The following is a 17712-nucleotide window of genomic DNA, read 5'->3' on the forward strand; positions in this document are numbered from 1 at the left end:
GGCCCATCTAAGACCTCCAGCTTTTTAATGAGAAAAGATTGACTAATACCTAGAGAAACAACAAAGGTGTTAGGTTTCATGATTCTGGTATCTGATAGTCTGTAGCACAATTGGAACTTGTATTTCCACACTGATTACTGGAAAAGGCAAAATGGTTTTCCTAGCCTAAACACTGGGAGACTGCACTTCTCTCTTGGAGAAAAAGCCTTCCCATGACTCTCCTGCCTTCACATTTCAAAAATATTGCCTTTTTGTTTAGAATTTCCCCCTTATTACAGAAAAAACCAGTAAGGAGAATATAAAGTAAGATGAAATGTGGAGCTGACTCAGAAAAGAAACAGACCTACATTCTAAACTCTTAACCAAGGAAAATTTTGATCATGTTAAAAGTATAGTAAACAGAAATGCCATTCTTTATAGTGGTGAGACATTAAAGGTGAGAGGAAAACATGAAGCATAATCAAGTTACATCTTAGAGGAACTTCATAAGACAGGTGTGAAAGTGGGGAGAAGTGTGGAGTACTTCGGTCTACCTAGGACAAATGTAAAAGAAAGTAATTAGTAGAAAAATTCCATCTGCCAGCATGGCATGTGGATTAGCAAGGAATGATCCAGACCTCATTTCTAACTGGTGGGAAGAGGTGATGTAAATTGGTTCTTATTTCTTTCCTTCTTCTTTCTCCATTTTAATCTCAACACCTTTAGGTCATTTTGTGCAAATTAGGCCTAAAGTGGAGGTAGCAAGAAAGCACATTCCCAGCATTCATGTTACAAAAGAAAAATTGAAAGAGAATGCCACCTGGATTACATGCGTCACTGAGCATCCTACCAGGAGGCCTGAAAATTGTAGTGTAACCTGTAAAACGTCCAATGATATTTCAGTAGAGGTTGATAGGACTTTTACTTTAAAGAATACTTGGTTTTCTAGACAATAACTTACTCAACAGGGGATCCTCAGCGTTGAAATTGAGTCCGAATAAGTGAAATATGCACAATAAAACTCCCATTTTGTGTATTTGACGTTTGTAACATAAAATTCTTGGTAGCAGATAATATTGGAAATATCATAAGGCCACAATGTATCTACTGCATAAATTAAGAAGCATTTATGAAAGGCTTTAGGTTAAAGCTAACTGAACGTTTCAAAACTGGGGATAAACGAACGTCAGTTGCTTAGGAAGTGTGGGTATCTCTGAAAAGAGTCTTTAGGGTGTGGGTCAGGAAGAACCTGGTGGAGTTCCAAGTGGACGAACCAGAGAGGAGCTGACTTGGAGCTCGTGTACTTGGTGACGGCCTTGGTGGTCTCGGACACCGCGTGCGTGACAGGCTAACCGCCGTCTGGATCTCCCTGGAGGTGATGGTCGAACGCTTGTAATGCGCCAGGCGGGAAGCCTCGCCAGCGAAACGCTCGAAGATGTCATAACGAAGGTGTTCAAGATCCCCATTGCTTTGGAAGAGATGCCGGTGTTGGTGGACCTGCTTCAGCACCTTGTACAAGTACACGGTGCAGCTCTCCTTGCAGCTGCGCTTTCGCTTCTTGTCTTAGTAATAGCCTCTTTGGAACCCTTTTTCAGGGCTGGGGCTGACTTGGTGGGGTCAGGCGTGCTGTAATTTAACTGCAGAAAAGGTACAAAGAATAGGAAAAAGCGGCCCGGCGCGGCAGCGCGCGCCCGTAATTCCAGTAGTTTGGCAGGCGGAGGCGGAGATGGGCGGATCACTTGAGGTCAGGAGTTCCAGAGGAGCCTGAACAAAATGGCGAAACCATGACTCTCCAAAAAAATGTAAAAAATTAGCTGGGCGTGTGATGCAGGCCTGTAATCCCAGTTACTGGGGAGGCTCAGGGAGGAGGATCGCTTCAGCCAGGAAGGCGGAGGTTGCGGTGAGTCACGATCGCGCCGCTGCGTTCCAACCTGGGCGGCAAAGCCAGACCCTGTCTCAAGGAAAATAAATAAATAAATAAAAAGTGGCCGGGCGCAGCGGCTCACGCCTGTAATCCCAGCACTTTGGGAGGCCGAGGCAGGCGGATCGCCTAAGGTCAGGGGTTCGAGACCAGCATGACCAATATGGTGAAACCCCCGTCTCTACTAAAAAATACAAAAATTAGCCGGGCTGTGGTGGCTGGCGCTTGTAATCTCAGTTACTCAGGAGGCCGAGGCAGGAGAATCACTTGAACCCAGGAGCGGACATTGCAGTGAGCCGAGATGGCACCACTGCACTCCAGCCTGGGCGACAGAGGGAGACCAGGTCTTTAAAAAAAAGAAGAAAAAAAATCTGTGTGTTGTAACTCCTATTCACGAATTCTTATGCAAATAAGGTGATTAATACACTAGTGTGTAGGACTGGTGGCGATTCTAGATGACGTCACATGCAATTTTGTCCAATCCAAAGAAGCGTGTTTCATAACAGCGATTCCATTGGTTTAAATAAAACTGTAATTTGAGCCAATGGCACAGCTTTATTTTCGCGCCCAGTATTGACTATAAGTAGCGGAGCTCTGGCAAAGTTCTTTAATCTCTTCTCAGTCTGTCTATTCATCGTTTTCTTCGTCATGTCGGGACGCGGCAAGCAGGGAGGCAAAGCTCGCGCCAAGGCCAAGACCCGCTCTTCTCGGGCTGGTCTCCAGTTCCCCGTGGGCCGAGTGCACCGGCTGCTCCGCAAGGGCAACTATGCTGAGCGGGTCGGGGCCGGCGCCCCGGTGTATCTTGCAGCGGTGCTGGAGTACCTGACCGCCGAGATCCTGGAGCTGGCGGGCAACGCCGCCCGCGACAACAAGAAGACCCGTATTATCCCGCGTCACCTGCAGCTGGCCATCCGTAACGACGAGGAGCTCAACAAGCTGCTGGGCAAAGTCACTATCGCTCAGGGTGGTGTCCTGCCCAACATTCAGGCCGTGCTACTGCCCAAGAAGACCGAGAGTCATCACAAGGCCAAGGGCAAATAAGGTCTCCACAGCATCATTTTCCAATACAACGGCTCTTTTCAGAGCCACTTACTATTTCTGCGGGAGAGCTGGGCCACTGGTTAAACATTCGGAACCTTTATTGTGAAAAGAAAAGCATTTTTCATCTAGAGCTTAGTAATGACTTTAGGGAAAACCTTACAGGATTCAGGTGACTGGTTTAAGTCAGAATGTACTTACAAGAGTGTTTGCTGTGTTTATTCATCTCGTGTTATATGTACTAGAGCCAATAAGAAAAAAATCCAGGGCCAGGTGCAGTGGCTCACGCCTGTAATCCCAGCACTTTTGGAAGCTGAGGCGGGAAGATCGCTGGAGCTCATGAATTCGAGATCTGCCTGGGCATCATAGCCGATACAAAAATTAGCCGGGCGGCGTGGTGCATACCTTTAGTCCTAGAACTTCAGAGGCGGAAGTGGGACAATCGTTTGAGTCGGGGAGGCTGAGGCTGCAGTGATCCGAGCCCGCGCCACTGCACGCCAGCCTGGGTGACAGAGCGAGACTCTGACTCGGGTAAAGAAAAAAAGGAATCCAGTACAGAATGACAGTCATATCAAATTGGCCATATCAATGCCGAACACAGTAACACCGAAGTAGCTGGCGCCTAAATGGCTTAAACCGGGAGAAACCACGTACTGATGATGGAACAAAACTGACCAATCAGATTTTAGAGCGGGGTTTTTAAAATTTAAGAAGCTTCTTTGTAGCTAGGCGTCAGACAAAAAGTTTGACACCAACTTCTTAAAAAACCAACTGTTGGGACTCATGCCTTGCGTTTCTCGATAAGGGTAGACGGAGGAAAACTGCCTGTCTGATCTAACACGTTGTGCACAGCAATTTTTTAGAGATCTCTGAGTGGCTCTGAAAAGAGCCTTTGGGGCTTCGTTGCGGTTTTCACACGCCAGCTTCCTACTTCTTTTTGGCAGCCGCCTTCTTGGCCTTTGCAGCTTTTGGTTTTGCTGCTTTAGGTTTAGCGGCTTTGGGCTTTGCCGCTTTCGGCTTAACTGCCTTGGGCTTGGCAGGACTCTTGGTTGCCTTTTTCGGTTTGGCCGCGGCCTTGGACTTCTTAGGGCTCTTCGCCACTTTTTTGACGCCAGCCGCCGCGGGTTTCTTCGCCTTCTTCGGAGTCTTCTTCACTGCCTTTTTCGCCCCTGCAGCCTTCTTGGGCTTCTTAGGCGTGGCCCCCGCGGGCTTCTTAGCTTTAGCGGCGCCTTGCCTTCTTGGCTTTGGGCTTGGCTTCGCCAGAGGCCGCCTTCTTGTTGAGTTTAAAGGAGCCAGAAGCACCAGTGCCCTTGGTCTGCACCAGGGTGCCCTTGCTCACCAAGCTCTTGAGGCCCAGCTTGATGCGGCTGTTATTCTTCTCCACGTCGTAGCCACCGGCCGCTAAGGCCTTCTTAAGAGCTGCCAAGGAAAGGCCATTGCGCTCCTTAGAAGCAGCCACAGCCTTGGTGATCAGCTCTGAGACTGGGGGCCCAGTCGCTTTGCGCTTAGCCGCGCCGGCGCCGGCCGCCTTCTTAGTTGCCTTCTTCTTAGCGGGGGATTTCTCCACAGGCGCTGGGGTGGCTGTTTCGGCAGGAGCGGTTTCCGACATGGTAGCAAGAAACTGCTAGAAGAGAATAAGCTCAAAATCCAAAGAGCAAGTTTTGCATTGCTGCTATGCTCGGGCCCCGGGCTTATATAAGCCGGCGCTGCCCTGTGATTGGTGGAGCGTCCAATCCGCCGCCCTCTGGCCGCCGCCACTCGCGGTTGGACTCCCAAATTGTGTTTGTTAGTCCTCAAAATTTGATTAAATGCTTAAAACAACGGTACAGAATTTGGCACTTTGAAGCTCCAAAGGAGGAAAACAGCCTCCAGGTTCACATACTTGTTTGTGTTTTCACGAATCTCGTGCAACTGATGAAAGATATTTTTAAAAATCCCTTCTGCTTTTCATAAGAATCCAATGGGCTGAGGGCATCATGTTAGTTAGTAGCGTGTCGCGATAAATTTCTATTAAGTATCCGGTGAAAGTTATTTTTTAAAATTTGCCCATGAGTTCACGCTTTGATTTTTGCAAGAGAAAAGACACTGGGTTCCTTGGTTTGGGCATGAACTTTGTTTCTAACTGTAGCAAGTAACACAGGCACAGGACAGCTGGTTGCCTGCAGCCCCAACTTAACCACACAGACTTGACTTTACAAACTGGTTCTGTGTCCTAGGAGTTTCCATGTGCTGATGTCTTTACAGAATGGGATTTTGCAGCTTGGAAAAGTTCCACTGTCAGAGTGACTTCTTCTGCATTGCAGCACCAGTAATTCAAGTCGCTTTGACTTAAGAATCCAACTACCGAGATTCAAATTCAAACTTAAATGTGTTATGTTTTCTAATTGAAGTGTTTTCCCTTTTTAGTTCCTGGGCAAACCCATTAAAAAGGGGAAGAAAAATAATATAGGTAATTCAGTTTAGAGAAAATTCGAACCTGCGGAAAATTATTCAAGAGTGCCCTGTTATACTCAAATACACAAACTGTTTAGGTGACCCAGGATTCTGTTAGGTTTTCAAAATGTTCTCACTGCTCCCCCTGAATCTCCACCCACATTTAACAAGCTGCACCATCAGGAATACTCTCTTCTATAAGCAGCCAGGATACATCAATATGGGTATTTTTGTGTGTTTAAATGCTAATATTTTAGAAGAATATCTGGCTATTGACTGAAAAGGTTGGATTGGATATTGAGTGACTTCAGATTATAGAAGTTCAGAGGAACTCAGGAAAACACAGGCAAATACATTGAGGTTGAAATAAATGGTGAAGTTTACGATTTATGGGATGTGGAGGGGATTGGACAGGATGCCTGGATGATAAAAATGATCAAATGATAATTTGGATTCCTAATGAAATCAACAGTCACTTATTTCTCACCCTTGAAATGCTGTGCAAGAAAATTTAAAGTAGCCAACACACTTCATCTTCTCTCTAAGAACTCCTGGAGAGGTTGGCAGACTATGGCCAAATCTGGACAATGGCTTGTTTCTGTATGGCCCTCAAGCTAAGAAGTCTTTACATTTTAACAGTATTGTTTAAAACAAAAACAAAAACAAAGGCTGGGCACGGTGGTTCATGTCTGTAATCTCAGCACTGGGGAAGACTGGGATAGGTGGGTTGCTTGAGTTCAGGAGTTCAAGACCAGCCTGGGCAACGTGGTGAAACCCTATCTCTACTGAAAATACAAAAAATATTGCTGGGTGTGGTGGTGCATGCCTGTAGTCTCAGCTACTTGGGAGACTGAGGTGGGAGGATCACTTGAATTCATGGTGTCAAGGCTGCAGTGAGCAGTGATAGCACCACTGCACTCCAGCCTGGGCGATGGAGCAAGATGCTGTCTCGAACAAGCAAACAAACTAAAAACTAAAAAGAATGTGTTACAGAGACTATATGTAGCCTTTAAACTCCAAACTATTTATTATCTAGCCCTTTTGCTGTGTTATAAATTTATCCACAGAGACACAGATATTGTATAGGCCTCTTACCGAACAATGCAAATTGAGAACTAAAGAAAAGGAGATCTTCACAAGAAAATGTTCTAACCAAGCACTTTCTGCTGTTCCAAACACAAAACTTAGAAGGTCCAGGAGAAAAAAACCCCAAAACTCCATGCGTAGTGGGAGCAGGGGTATAACAATAAGGGCTGACACTCATTCAGCATTTACTACCTGCCAGGAAGTAATCTTAAATATGTTCTACAGGTTTCTATTAATTTGCCACATTTACAGCTATACAGCATGAGGCCCAGATAGAGAATGAACAACTTGCCAAAGGTTATACAGCTATGAAGTGGCAGCTCTAAATTTTAAACCCAGAAACATGGCCTCAGCTCCATTATGGAGGGAAAATCCTTGAAGAGGTGAGAAGAGAACTGTCTTTGAAGCTTGGAAGAGGCAGTGTCAAGTTGTTCCTACACCTAGCAGACAGCCACTAAAAGAGCTCTAAGTTAATTGTGGGAAGAGGCTTCTGGTCCCATGGATCAAAAGTGGTTTGTTGTTGTTGTTTTTCTGAATCAAATCTTGTTTCCGAAAACTGTATGTGCTTATCCAACCCTTTAAATGTGAGGACTTTTTTGCTCATCTGTGGTGATGGATATCACAAAAATTATGCACAGATCTTTTCTTCTTTCTTTCCCTTCCTTCCTTTTTTCTATTTATTTATTTTGAGATGGGGTCTCACTCTGTCACCCAGGCTGGCATACAGTGGCCTGATCTCAGCTCACTGCAACCTCAGCCTCCCAAGGAGCTGGGATATTTTTGAGATGGAGTCTAGCTCTGTAGCCCAGGCTGGAGTGCAGTGGTGCGATCTTGGGTTCAAGCGATTCTCCCGCCTCAGCCTCCCGAGGAGCTGTGATTACAGGCGCCCACCACTATGCCCAGCTAATTTTTTGTGTTTTTAGTAGAGATGGGGTTTCACCATGTTGGCCAGGCTGGTCTGACCTCAAGATTCACCCACTTCCTTCCTTCCTTCCTTCCTTCCTTCCTTCCTTCCTTCCTTCCTTCCTTCCTTCCTTCCTTCCTTCCTTCCTTCTTTCTTTTCTTTTTTTCTTTTCTTTTCTTTCATCAGCTATCCTTAGTGATCTTGTATTTTACGTGTGGCCCAACACAACTCTTCTGCTTCCAGTGTGGCCCAGGGAAGCCAAAGGGCTGGACACCACTGCATGCCTCTTTGCAAGAGTGAATCCAATATGAGAAAGAAGGGAAGGCACAGATACATGGCTGAGCTGGCTGAGAGCACTCGGGAGAAAAACTGCCTTCACATCTCTGCCAAACTCTAAACAGCTGGAAATACTGGACAAGTTTGGTTAGAAACCAGGAAGAGCTTTAAATACCACTTGAAGTTTAATACGCAGACTGATTCTCTCGAAAAAAACAAAAAACAAAAAATAAAAAACAAAACAAAACAAAAAACAAACAAAAAAACACCTCATGAAAATCCAAATCCACAATCTATGACAAACATATTGTGAAATGACAGGAAAGTACTTTTTAAGGTCCACTTACAGAGCTAGAAGCTCATTTCACAGATGACAGCATGCCGTAGGTTAAAGTATTCCTCTTCAGAGGCCCACTACCTAACACATGGCTTGCTAAACATTACATTGAAACAGAACAAAAGTGTCGAGCTTTTGGTCAAAACTGTTACTTGCATGGGGTACAATGGCAACTTTGTTACATGCATATGCTCCATGGTGATCAAGTTACATGGGGTATACGAGAGCTAAACAGCTTCCGTTGTACCAATTAAGTAACGTATCATTCATTCTTTCGTCCCTTCTGAGTCCTGATTGTCTATTGTTCCACTCTCATGTGTGCAGTTTTTAGAGCCTGATTTTTTGGTTTTTTTTTTGAGAGGGAGTCTGGTTCTGTAGCCCAGGCTGGAGGATAGTGGCGCGATCTCGGGTCACTGCAACCTCCGCTTCCCAGGTTCGAGCGATGCTCCTGCCCCAGCCTCCGGAGTAGCTGGGACTACAGGCGCGTGCCACCCTCCCGGCATTTTTTTTCAGTAGACACGGGGTTTCATCGTGTTAGCCAGGATGGTCTCTATGTACTGACCTTGTGATCTGTCCGCCTCGGCCTCACAAGAGCCTGTGTACACTCACTATATTACTTGTTCCCTTCCTTAGAGGCAGGTAGACAAGCAGGAAACACATTCCTCAAAGAACAGGAATACTTTCCAAAAGTTAAACTTCATCTCCACAATTGTCCCTATGACATATGTCTTTTTTGAATGGCAATCCTTATCAGTACGAGCAGGTTCTGCATGTGGAATTGATTTAGCATACTAACAGCCTGTGACCTAACTCCTGCATTGCAGTGCGTTGAGCCATGACTACATTTTGTCCACAACTTGTAATTAACATGGAGCTAAGACACGTCTCAATATCTACAGCCTCCTTTCGGTGACAATTGAGGGGCTCTGAAAAGAGCCTTTTGGGGTTGGACAGACTTTTTGGGGTGATAGAAAAACATTTATGCCCTCTCCCCTCGGATGCGGCGCGCAAGCTGGATGTCTTTGGGCATAATAGTGACGCGCTTGGCGTGAATGGCGCACAGGTTGGTGTCCTCAAATAGCCCCACCAGGTAGGCCTCGCAAGCCTCTTGCAGCGCCATCACCGCCGAGCTCTGGAAGCGCAGGTCGGTCTTAAAGTCCTGTGCGATCTCCCGTACCAAGCGCTGAAAAGGTAGCTTCCGGATTAGCAGCTCAGTGGACTTCTGGTAGCGGCGGATCTCGCGCAGAGCCACGGTGCCGGGGCGGTAGCGATGGGGCTTCTTGACTCCACCGGTGGCCGGAGCACTCTTGCGAGCCGCCTTGGTGGCCAGCTGCTTGCGCGGCGCTTTGCCGCCGGTGGACTTGCGAGCTGTCTGCTTTGTCCGTGCCATTGCTAAGTAGGCCTAACTACTCAACACAAATGAGAGAGAAAAAAAAACTGATCATCCCTGTATTTATAGCTGCCCTCGCGTTCTGATTGGATAGCAGACTGTGGCATGCCACGTCTCACACACGAATTGGCTCCCAGTTTAATCTGCTAGTGAAAGGGAGACATTCCGCCTCTGCTTTGGGTCAAGAAACGTAAAATGGTTTTGATAGCTAAAGAAAAACAAAAACGGAAACAAAAAAAAATCCTCCTAAACTCTAGGAATTTTCATGCATCAAAATCCTGTTTAAATGTAAGCTTGAAAAATCTAAACTTGCCTTGCACTATTTGAATTATTGGTTTGACAAAAAGTTAAGGAACGTGAAGGGAAAGTGAAACTAGAGTAAATTTTTCAGTGGAGGCATTGAAGGGGATATGAAACTCGAGCGTTGTAGGTATGCCAGTATTTCTCAAATTTAAACGTACTTAAGAACGTTTTACTAGTTGGCCGACTTTTTCTGTAAAGGGCAATATTGAGGCATTTTGAGCGTTGCGGACCAGTGTCATAGAATGCCTTGCATTCGTAGCGGCAAAGTAATCGATACAAGGTAAATGAGACCGAATGTTCCACTGTGACTTGCAAAAACCGGAGGCGTTATTAATTTGGCCGTCTATCAGAGAATACGACACTTTTAACCACTAAGTAATGCTGAAAGGGGCACCGAACCGCAATAAACCTTAGCGACTGCTTATGTAGAATCGCTAATTTGCCAAAACTGCCATACGTTTAGGTGTTCTTAGGAAATTAAGACTCTTTAGTCTACAGCTTTCACAGATTTCATAGGTGGCCCTGAGAAGCGCCTTTGAGGAATGGGATAAGTAAGGAAAACACTCAGCCGCCAAAACCATAGAGGGTACGACCCTGGCGCTTGAGCGCGTAAACCACGTCCATGGTCGTGACTGTCTTGCGTTTGGCATGTTCCGTGTAGGTAACTGCATCGCGGATCACATTCTCCAAAAACACCTTAAGAACTCCGCGCGTCTCCTCGTATATAAGGCCTGAGATGCGCTTAACGCCTCCACGCCGTGCCAGGCGTCGGATGGCTGGCTTGGTGATGCCCTAGAATATTGTCGCGCAGGACTTTGCGGTGGCGCTTAGCGCCTCCTTTGCCCAGACCTTTCCCACCTTTGCCGCGGCCAGACATATCTTGTACCAAATAAAATGCAACACAGCAAGTCTCGCAGCAGTACTTATACATAGTGATAAATCGGACCTGATTGAGAACTCTCCACACCAGCTGCATCCGGTCAGTCAATCGCAGACCTTGCGCCCTGCCAACGACTTCAGGAAAAAAATGGAAAGGGTGGTGCTACAGATTCTGAAAATGATGCCTAATTAAAAGTTACTCAGCTCACCTTGCCCTTCCACAGTGTTTTAGGTTGACCACCGCTGCAACGGCATTCCTTTGGCTGGATCGTTGCAGCCTGTTTTTCCTGTCACCTCTTAGCATCGATTGCTCTAGTGCTTTGTGGCTGCTGGAATCAAGTGGCGCCATCTCTAGAGGGGTAATCACAGTCGTTTCGGGCAGTTGTGAAATCGTGTGTAGAAACTGCTTCCGTATAATCTCGAAGTGATTAGCCTGTGGAGTGGCTGACTGCAAAAGACTAAACCTGATGATAGCTCCAAGGTGGGATTCCTCACCTTTCCCAAATTTGGTTTTCTATTCTTTTCCTTACCTTTTATTCTTTCTGTAGCTGTCTTTTCTGTTCGTTTACCTCCCTCGCCGACCACATTTTTGGGGCAAGAACTGACTTCCTGTTTTTTTCCCCCTCATTCCACCTAGAAACACTTAAGGAATCTGTTTGAGAAAGAAAGGTGGCTTTTACCCTCTAGTTCCTTCGAGTGGTGAAGATGCCGCTTGAGCTCCCTCGTGTTCCTCTTTTCTGTTGAACTAGGAAATCAGCTGTGCCCAGAAACCCTGTCTTTTACATTTACAAATAAAATGCAGGAGGGAAAGACCAAGGATGACTTTATTCCAAGAAAAAGAGTTTTAAATGGCTGGACTCTGTGGCTTACGCCTGTAATCCCAGCCCTTAGGGAGGCCGATGCAGATGGACCACGAAGTCAGGAGTTTGAGATCAGCCTGGCTAAGATGGTGAAACCCCTTTTCTACCAAAAATAAAGAAAATTGGCCGGGCTTGGTGGAGGGCGCCCGTAACCCCACCTATTCGGAAGGTTGAGTCAGGAGAATCGCTTGAACCCGGGAGGCGGAGGTTGCAGTGAGCCAAGACCTCGCCACTGCACTCCATGCACTCCAGCCTGGGCAACAGAGTGAGACTCCATCTCAAAAACACAAAAAAAAACAAAACAAAAAACAGTTTCATGTTGGGTGACCTTCCTTACCTAGGTTGGCCCTGCCTTGCCCTGCCTTCCAGCTATCAGATTCCGTTTCTCAGTAATGTTTACTTTTATATTTCAAATGTGTTAGATTATTTACGCCTTTAACAAACATCTAATTCTGTTCTAAAAACCAGTCTCTCCGAGTACATTATGAACTACTCTATGATTACTGGTATGTGCAAAACATTACATACTTATGTTGTATCAGTTAATCAATTTCTCGCTGAGTTAGGCTGGCCTCTTTTTCCCTTTTTTTTTTTTTTTTTTTTTTTTTAACAGAGTTTCGCTCTTGTCCCCCCAGGCTGGAGTGCAATGGTGCGTTCTCTGCACACTGCAATCTCTGCCTCCCGGGTTCAAGCGATTCTGCAGCCTTAGCCTCCTCAGTAGCTGGGATTAGGCACCCGCCACCACCCTCAGCTAATTTTTTTTTTTTTTTTTTTGAGTCGGAGTCTCGCTCTGTCACCCAGGCTGGAGTGCTGTGGCCGGATCTCAGCTCACTGCAAGCTCCGCCTCCCGGGTTCACGCCATTCTCCTGCCTCAGCCTCCCGAGTAGCTGGGACTACAGGCGCCGCCACCTCGCCCGGCTAGTTTTTTGTAGTTTTTTTTAGTAGAGACGGGGTTTCATCGTGTTAGCCAGGATGGTCTCGATCTCCTGACCTCGTGATCCGCCCGTCTCGGCCTCCCAAAGTGCTGAGATTACAGGCTTGAGCCACCGCGGCCGGCCAATTTTTGTATTTTTAGTAGAGGCGGAGTTTCGTCGTGTTGGCCAGGCTGGTCTCAAACTCCTGACCTCAGGTGATCCGCCCACCTCGGCCTCCCAAAGTGCTGGGATTACAGGCGTGAGCCACCAGGCCGGGCCTTTCCCCCTGTCTTTTAACAATGGAACCTAAGTGCTTAAACTTGAAGATTTAAACCCTGTATCTCATGTGGCGCATTAATCTCAGCAAGCCTCTTTTCCAACTACAGAAAAACTAGGCAGCATTTTGCGCCATAAAACAAGGTATTGAATATGTTATTTTATAATTAACTTTTTCAAGATGAAATCTAGAAGCACTGAAAACCCTTATAAGTGCTCCTTTATCTGGTGAAGGAAACTGTAGAATAAGAAAATAAAATCACTTTTATTTTACCCTGTTAGCTTTGTAGTTGGGCCCTACAAATTAAATTGACAAAAGACAGATTAACAGGGGAAAAGATTTATTGCTGTATATATGCATATGGGAGCCTTCACAGAAAGGGAATAAAAGCCCATGGAAGCAGACAGACCCGGGGGTTTGTATACCATTTTAAAGAGGTGGTGGTTTCCTAGGGAAGTAAATTGTGGGAAGGAAAATATAGGGAGTAAACTAATGGAAGATAAGGATTATCTGATAAAGTATTGTATGCAGGTTCAAGTCATCTCAGGTGGTAAGAATTGTCTCTGCGGGCCATTCTCCTCTTTTGATGTAACCAAGGAGGACATCTTTACCAAGGGAAATGTCTTTTATACGTGAAAGGAGTTGTGTTTGTTTTTGTTGCTTCATGAAAGAGAAACTTTTACCATTTTCAGTGCTTTTTCTGTGTCAGCTGTTTCTCAAAATAATCCTTATAGCCAAGTGGTATATTTTGGGGGAGGAATATCCTGGTTGTCTATATAACATCCTGTAAACCAAAAGGTATCTGAGGCAGGTGTCAATCAATTTAGAAAGTTTGTTTTACCAAGATTAAGGATGGGCCTGTGACACAGCCTCAGGAGGTCCTGACAACATGTGCCCAAGGTAGTTGGGGTATAGCTTGCTTTTATACAGTTTAGGGAGACAAAAGATATCAATCAACATGTGTAAGATGTACGTTGGTTCGGTTCAGTAAGGCAGGACAACTCTAAGTGGGGGCTTCCAGGTTAGAAGTAGATTCGAGACAAAAGACTGCATTCTTTTGAGTCATTGAACAGCCTCCCATTGAATACACAATTTAGTCTGGTTCAGTGAATCTGCATTTTTACATAAATAATAGGGCAGAGGAAGTAATCAGATACACGTGTGTCTCAGGTGAGCCTCAGAAGGATGACTTTGAATTCTCTTTATCCTTTGTCCACAAGGAATTTCCTCATGGGAAAATTGTAAGGGAGGTATGTAGTTTTTTATTATAGCTATCTTATTTAGGAATAAAATGGAAGACAGGTTTGCCTGACATAGTTCCCAGCTTGACTTTTTCCTTGGCTTAGTGGTTTTGGGGTCCTGAGATTTATTTTCCTTTCACAATCCTATGAAAGATCTCTGGTTTACTGATTGCCTTGAAAATATTTTGCCCTTGGGCTGGGCGCGGTGGCTCACTCTTGTAATCCCAGCACTTGGGGAGGCTGAGGCGGTTGGATCACCTGAAGTCAGGAGTTCGTGACCAGCCTGGCCAACCTGTGTGAAACCCTGTCTTTATTAAAAATACACACGAAGCGGCCCGGAGCGGTGGCTCATGCCTGTAATCCCAGCACTTTGGGAGGCCGAGGCGGGCGGATCACGAGGTCAGGAGATCGAGACCATCCTGGCTAACATGGTGAAACCCCGTCTCTACCAAAAATAAAAAAAATTAGCCGGGCATGGCGGCAGTCGCCTGTAGTCCCAGCTACTCGGGAGGCTGAGGCAGGAGAATGGCGTGAACCCAGGAGGCGGCGCTTGCAGTGAGCCAAGATGGTGTCACTGCACTCCAGCCTGGGCAACAAAGCGAGACTCCGTACAAAAAAAAAAAAAAAAAAGAAGAAGAAGAAAATAAAAGAAAAAAGAAAAAAAATACATACACAAATTAGCTGGGCATAGTGGCGCATGCCTGTAATCCCAGCTACTCAGGAGGCTGAGGCAGGAGAATTGCTTGAACCTGGGAAGCAAAGGTTGCAGTGAGCCGAGATCACACCACTGGACTCCAGCCTGGGCAACAAAGCAATACTCTGTCTCTAAACAAATAAATATAAATACAAAAATGCTTTGCCCTGGGAATATTTACATTGTTGGGGCTCAGAACATAATTCCCCAAAGTATGGCATATTGACATGCTGTAGCTTCTCAGGAGGCTAAGGCAGGAGAATTGCTTGAACCCGGGAGGCGGAGATTGCAGTGAGCCGAGATCACACCACTGCACTCCAGCCTGGGCGACCGGCTGTTAACCTCTTTTTTGTTATAGTTCAGGCTGTGACCCTTATGGTCTCCCAACTTCTGTGCCCTACAGCATTGACGTCTGTGTTTTTCAGATATGTAATTTTTTTTTTTTTTTTTTTTTTGAGGCAGGCTCTTGCTCTGTCACCAAGGTTGGAGTGCAATCTTACCACCTCAGCCTTCCCAGATCCTGGGACTACAGGTGTGATTAACCACTCATGCCTGGCTAATTTTTATGTTTTTTGTAGAGATGGGGTTCCACCATGTTGCCCAGGCTGGTCTCGAACTCCTGGGCTCAAGCGGTCCATCTGCCTCGGCCTTCCAACGTGCTGGGATTACAGGCATGAGTCACCATACCCAGACCCTTGTAAATTCTGTGTTAAATCGTTAAATCAAATACTTTGTTAGTTCTCTTCTCCTACCAGCATGAAAAACAAATAGAAGATTTCTTAATTTAAAAAAAAAGTTTGTTTCATTTAAATTAAGTACCTTTTAAATGACTCCTTTTTGTTTTCCTCACTTATGATAATGTTAATTGATATGACAGTTGCTCAGTATATCCTTGTTGGTTAACTGGGATATATTGTGTATTCTTTTCACATTAAAAAAGAGTTGTACTGCCTGAGGCAGGCAGATCACTTGAGGCCAGGAGAGTGAGACTAGCCTGGCCAAGATGACGAAACCTTGTCTCTACTAAAAACACACAAAAAATTAACTGGGCATGGTGGCCTGTACTTGTAATCTCAGTTACTTGGGAGGTTGAGGCACGAGAATCAGTTGAACCCGGGAGGCAGAGGTTACAGTGAGCCAATATTGCAGCATTGCACTCCAGCCTGGGTAACAGAGCAAGAAGCTGTCTCACCAAAAAAAAAAAAAAAAAAAAAAAAAAAAAAAAAAAAAAAAAAAAGTTGTACTTCTACCATGCTTCAAGATTGACTAGAAAAAAAGAAAACAAAAGAAATAAATAATAGAAATTAGAAAGATATTTTAAAAAGAGATTTAAAATATTTACTTTTCCTGGCTGGTCGCAGTGTCCCACGCCTGTAATCCCAGCACTTTGGGAGGCTGAGGCGGGTGGATCACGAGATCAGGAGATCGATACCATCCTGGCTAACACAGCGAAACCCTGTCTCTACTAAAAATACAAAAAACTAGCCGGGCGTGGTGACACGTGCCTGTAGTCCCAGCTACTCCGGAGGCTGAGGCAGGAGAATCGCTTGAACCCGGGAGGTGGAGGTCGCAATGAGCCGAGATCTTGCCACTGCACTCCAACCTGGGCGACACAGCGAGACTCCGTCTCAAAAAAAAAAAAAAAAAAAAAAGTTTTACTTTTCCAAGAGAAGTGCTAGCAGTGTTTTCATTTCCATATAATTCCCTCTATGCTTAAGCAAATGAATGCAGTGTGCTTATCTTTTCGACGTTCTGGGGTATGCTTGCTGATCTGCAGTTGTCTCTGACAATTTCTTAATGTCCTTACTTTAGAGTACTGTAACCGCCCAAGGTTGCCCCCTGCCTAGACAGAGCCGATTTATCAATACAGGGGAATTGCAATAAAGAAAGAGTAACTCACGCAGAGCCGGGCATTCAGGGAGTACAGGTTTTTTGTTTGTTTTTTAATAGCGGTAGCAAGATTTATTGTGAAGAGTGAAAGGAAAAAGCTTCCACAGCGTGGAAGGGGACCCGAGCTGGTTGCCCAGGGAGTACGGTTTTTAAGGATAACTTGGTGGATGAGGAGAAGCCAATGAGCCGGGAGTCCTGACTGGTCAGGGCTGAAAGCACAGGGAGTCGAAGCTGTTTTCTGGCACTGAGTCGGTTCCTGGGTGGGGACCAGAAGATCAGATGAACCACTTTATCGATCTGTGTGGTGCCAGCTGATTCATCAAGTGCAGGGTCTGCAAAACATCTCAAGTGCTGATCTTAAAAGCAGTTTAGGGAGGGTCTGAATCTTGTAGCCTCCAGTTGCATGACTCCTAAACCGTAATTTCAAATCTTGCGGCTCATATTTGCATCTAGTCCCCAGACAAGAAGGAGGTCTGCCCCAGGAAAGGGCTATTATGGTTTTTGGCTTTTTGTTTTTTGAGACGGAGTCTCACTCTGTCGCCCAGGCTGGAGTGGAATGGCGCTATCTCGGCTCACTGCAATCTCTGCCGCCCAGGTTCATGCGATTCTCCTGCCTCAGCCTCTCGAGTAGCTGGGATTACAAGCATCTGCCACCGCGTCTGGCTAATTTTTGTCATTTTACTTGAGATGGGATTTCACTATCTTAGCCAGGCTGGTCTTGAACTCCTGACCTCGTTATCCACCCGCCTCGGCCTCCCAAAATGCTGGGCTTACAGTTTTTGTTTTTAAACTATAAACTATGTTTCTCCCAAAGTTAGTTCAGCCTATGGCCAGGAATGAACAAGGACAGCTAGGAGGTTAGAAGCAAGATGGAGTTGATGAAGTTAAATCTCTTTCACTGTCTCAGTCATCATTTTGCAAAGGTGGTTTCAGTGTTGGCTTCAATCCTTTTTAATATAGTTTAAAATTTCCATTTGATATGCCACCTGTTTATCTCATTGACACCCAGTTTTGTTTGTTTTGCTCAAGGCTTTAGAATTGGTTGATAGGTTGTGATTTACATGGCTTTTTCCCCCTCTTTGGTCTTCATTCACAAATAGTTTATTTATTAGGACTTCTAGTTCTCACTTCACCTGCTCCAATACACACACATAAACATACTACACACACAAAGACACCCCGCACACGTATATATGTGTGTATATATATAGATATGTGTGTGTGTGTGTGTATATATGTATATAAAACACAATGAGACCCTGTCTCAAACAAAACAAAACACCATTTGCA

General features: G+C 45.4%; 3 protein-coding genes and 1 pseudogene across 3 annotated transcripts in view; 1 reads left to right on the forward strand and 3 right to left on the reverse strand.

Annotated features, from left to right (window-relative positions):
* Positions 1-10879, reverse strand: part of LOC104671261 (histone H3.1t-like) — a 43975-nt gene extending 33096 nt beyond the window's left edge. The window contains exons 1-2 of the mRNA XM_030928663.1: positions 10756-10879; positions 9036-9380 (exon numbers count right to left, since the gene is read on the reverse strand). Coding sequence (XP_030784523.1) covers positions 9036-9364 — 329 coding nt within the window. The 5' untranslated portion in view covers positions 9365-9380; positions 10756-10879. The remainder of the gene's footprint in view (positions 1-9035; positions 9381-10755) is intronic.
* LOC104670883 (histone H2A type 1) lies at positions 2373-3016 on the forward strand. Its single transcript, XM_010374241.2, has one exon. The coding sequence runs from the start codon at positions 2549-2551 to the stop codon at positions 2939-2941; it is 393 nt and encodes a 130-aa protein (XP_010372543.1). The 5' UTR covers positions 2373-2548; the 3' UTR covers positions 2942-3016.
* H1-5 (H1.5 linker histone, cluster member) lies at positions 3754-4575 on the reverse strand. Its single transcript, XM_010374233.2, is given in 2 exon segments — positions 3754-4165; positions 4167-4575. Coding segments are annotated over 2 exon segments (681 nt in total). The 5' UTR covers positions 4548-4575; the 3' UTR covers positions 3754-3865.
* On the reverse strand, positions 10232-10547 carry LOC115896890 (annotated as a pseudogene).
* Positions 10880-17712: the final 6833 nt, after the last annotated feature.

The sequence above is a fragment of the Rhinopithecus roxellana genome, chromosome 4 (genome assembly GCF_007565055.1).
Source record: "Rhinopithecus roxellana isolate Shanxi Qingling chromosome 4, ASM756505v1, whole genome shotgun sequence".
NCBI classification, from domain to species: domain Eukaryota; kingdom Metazoa; phylum Chordata; class Mammalia; order Primates; family Cercopithecidae; genus Rhinopithecus; species Rhinopithecus roxellana.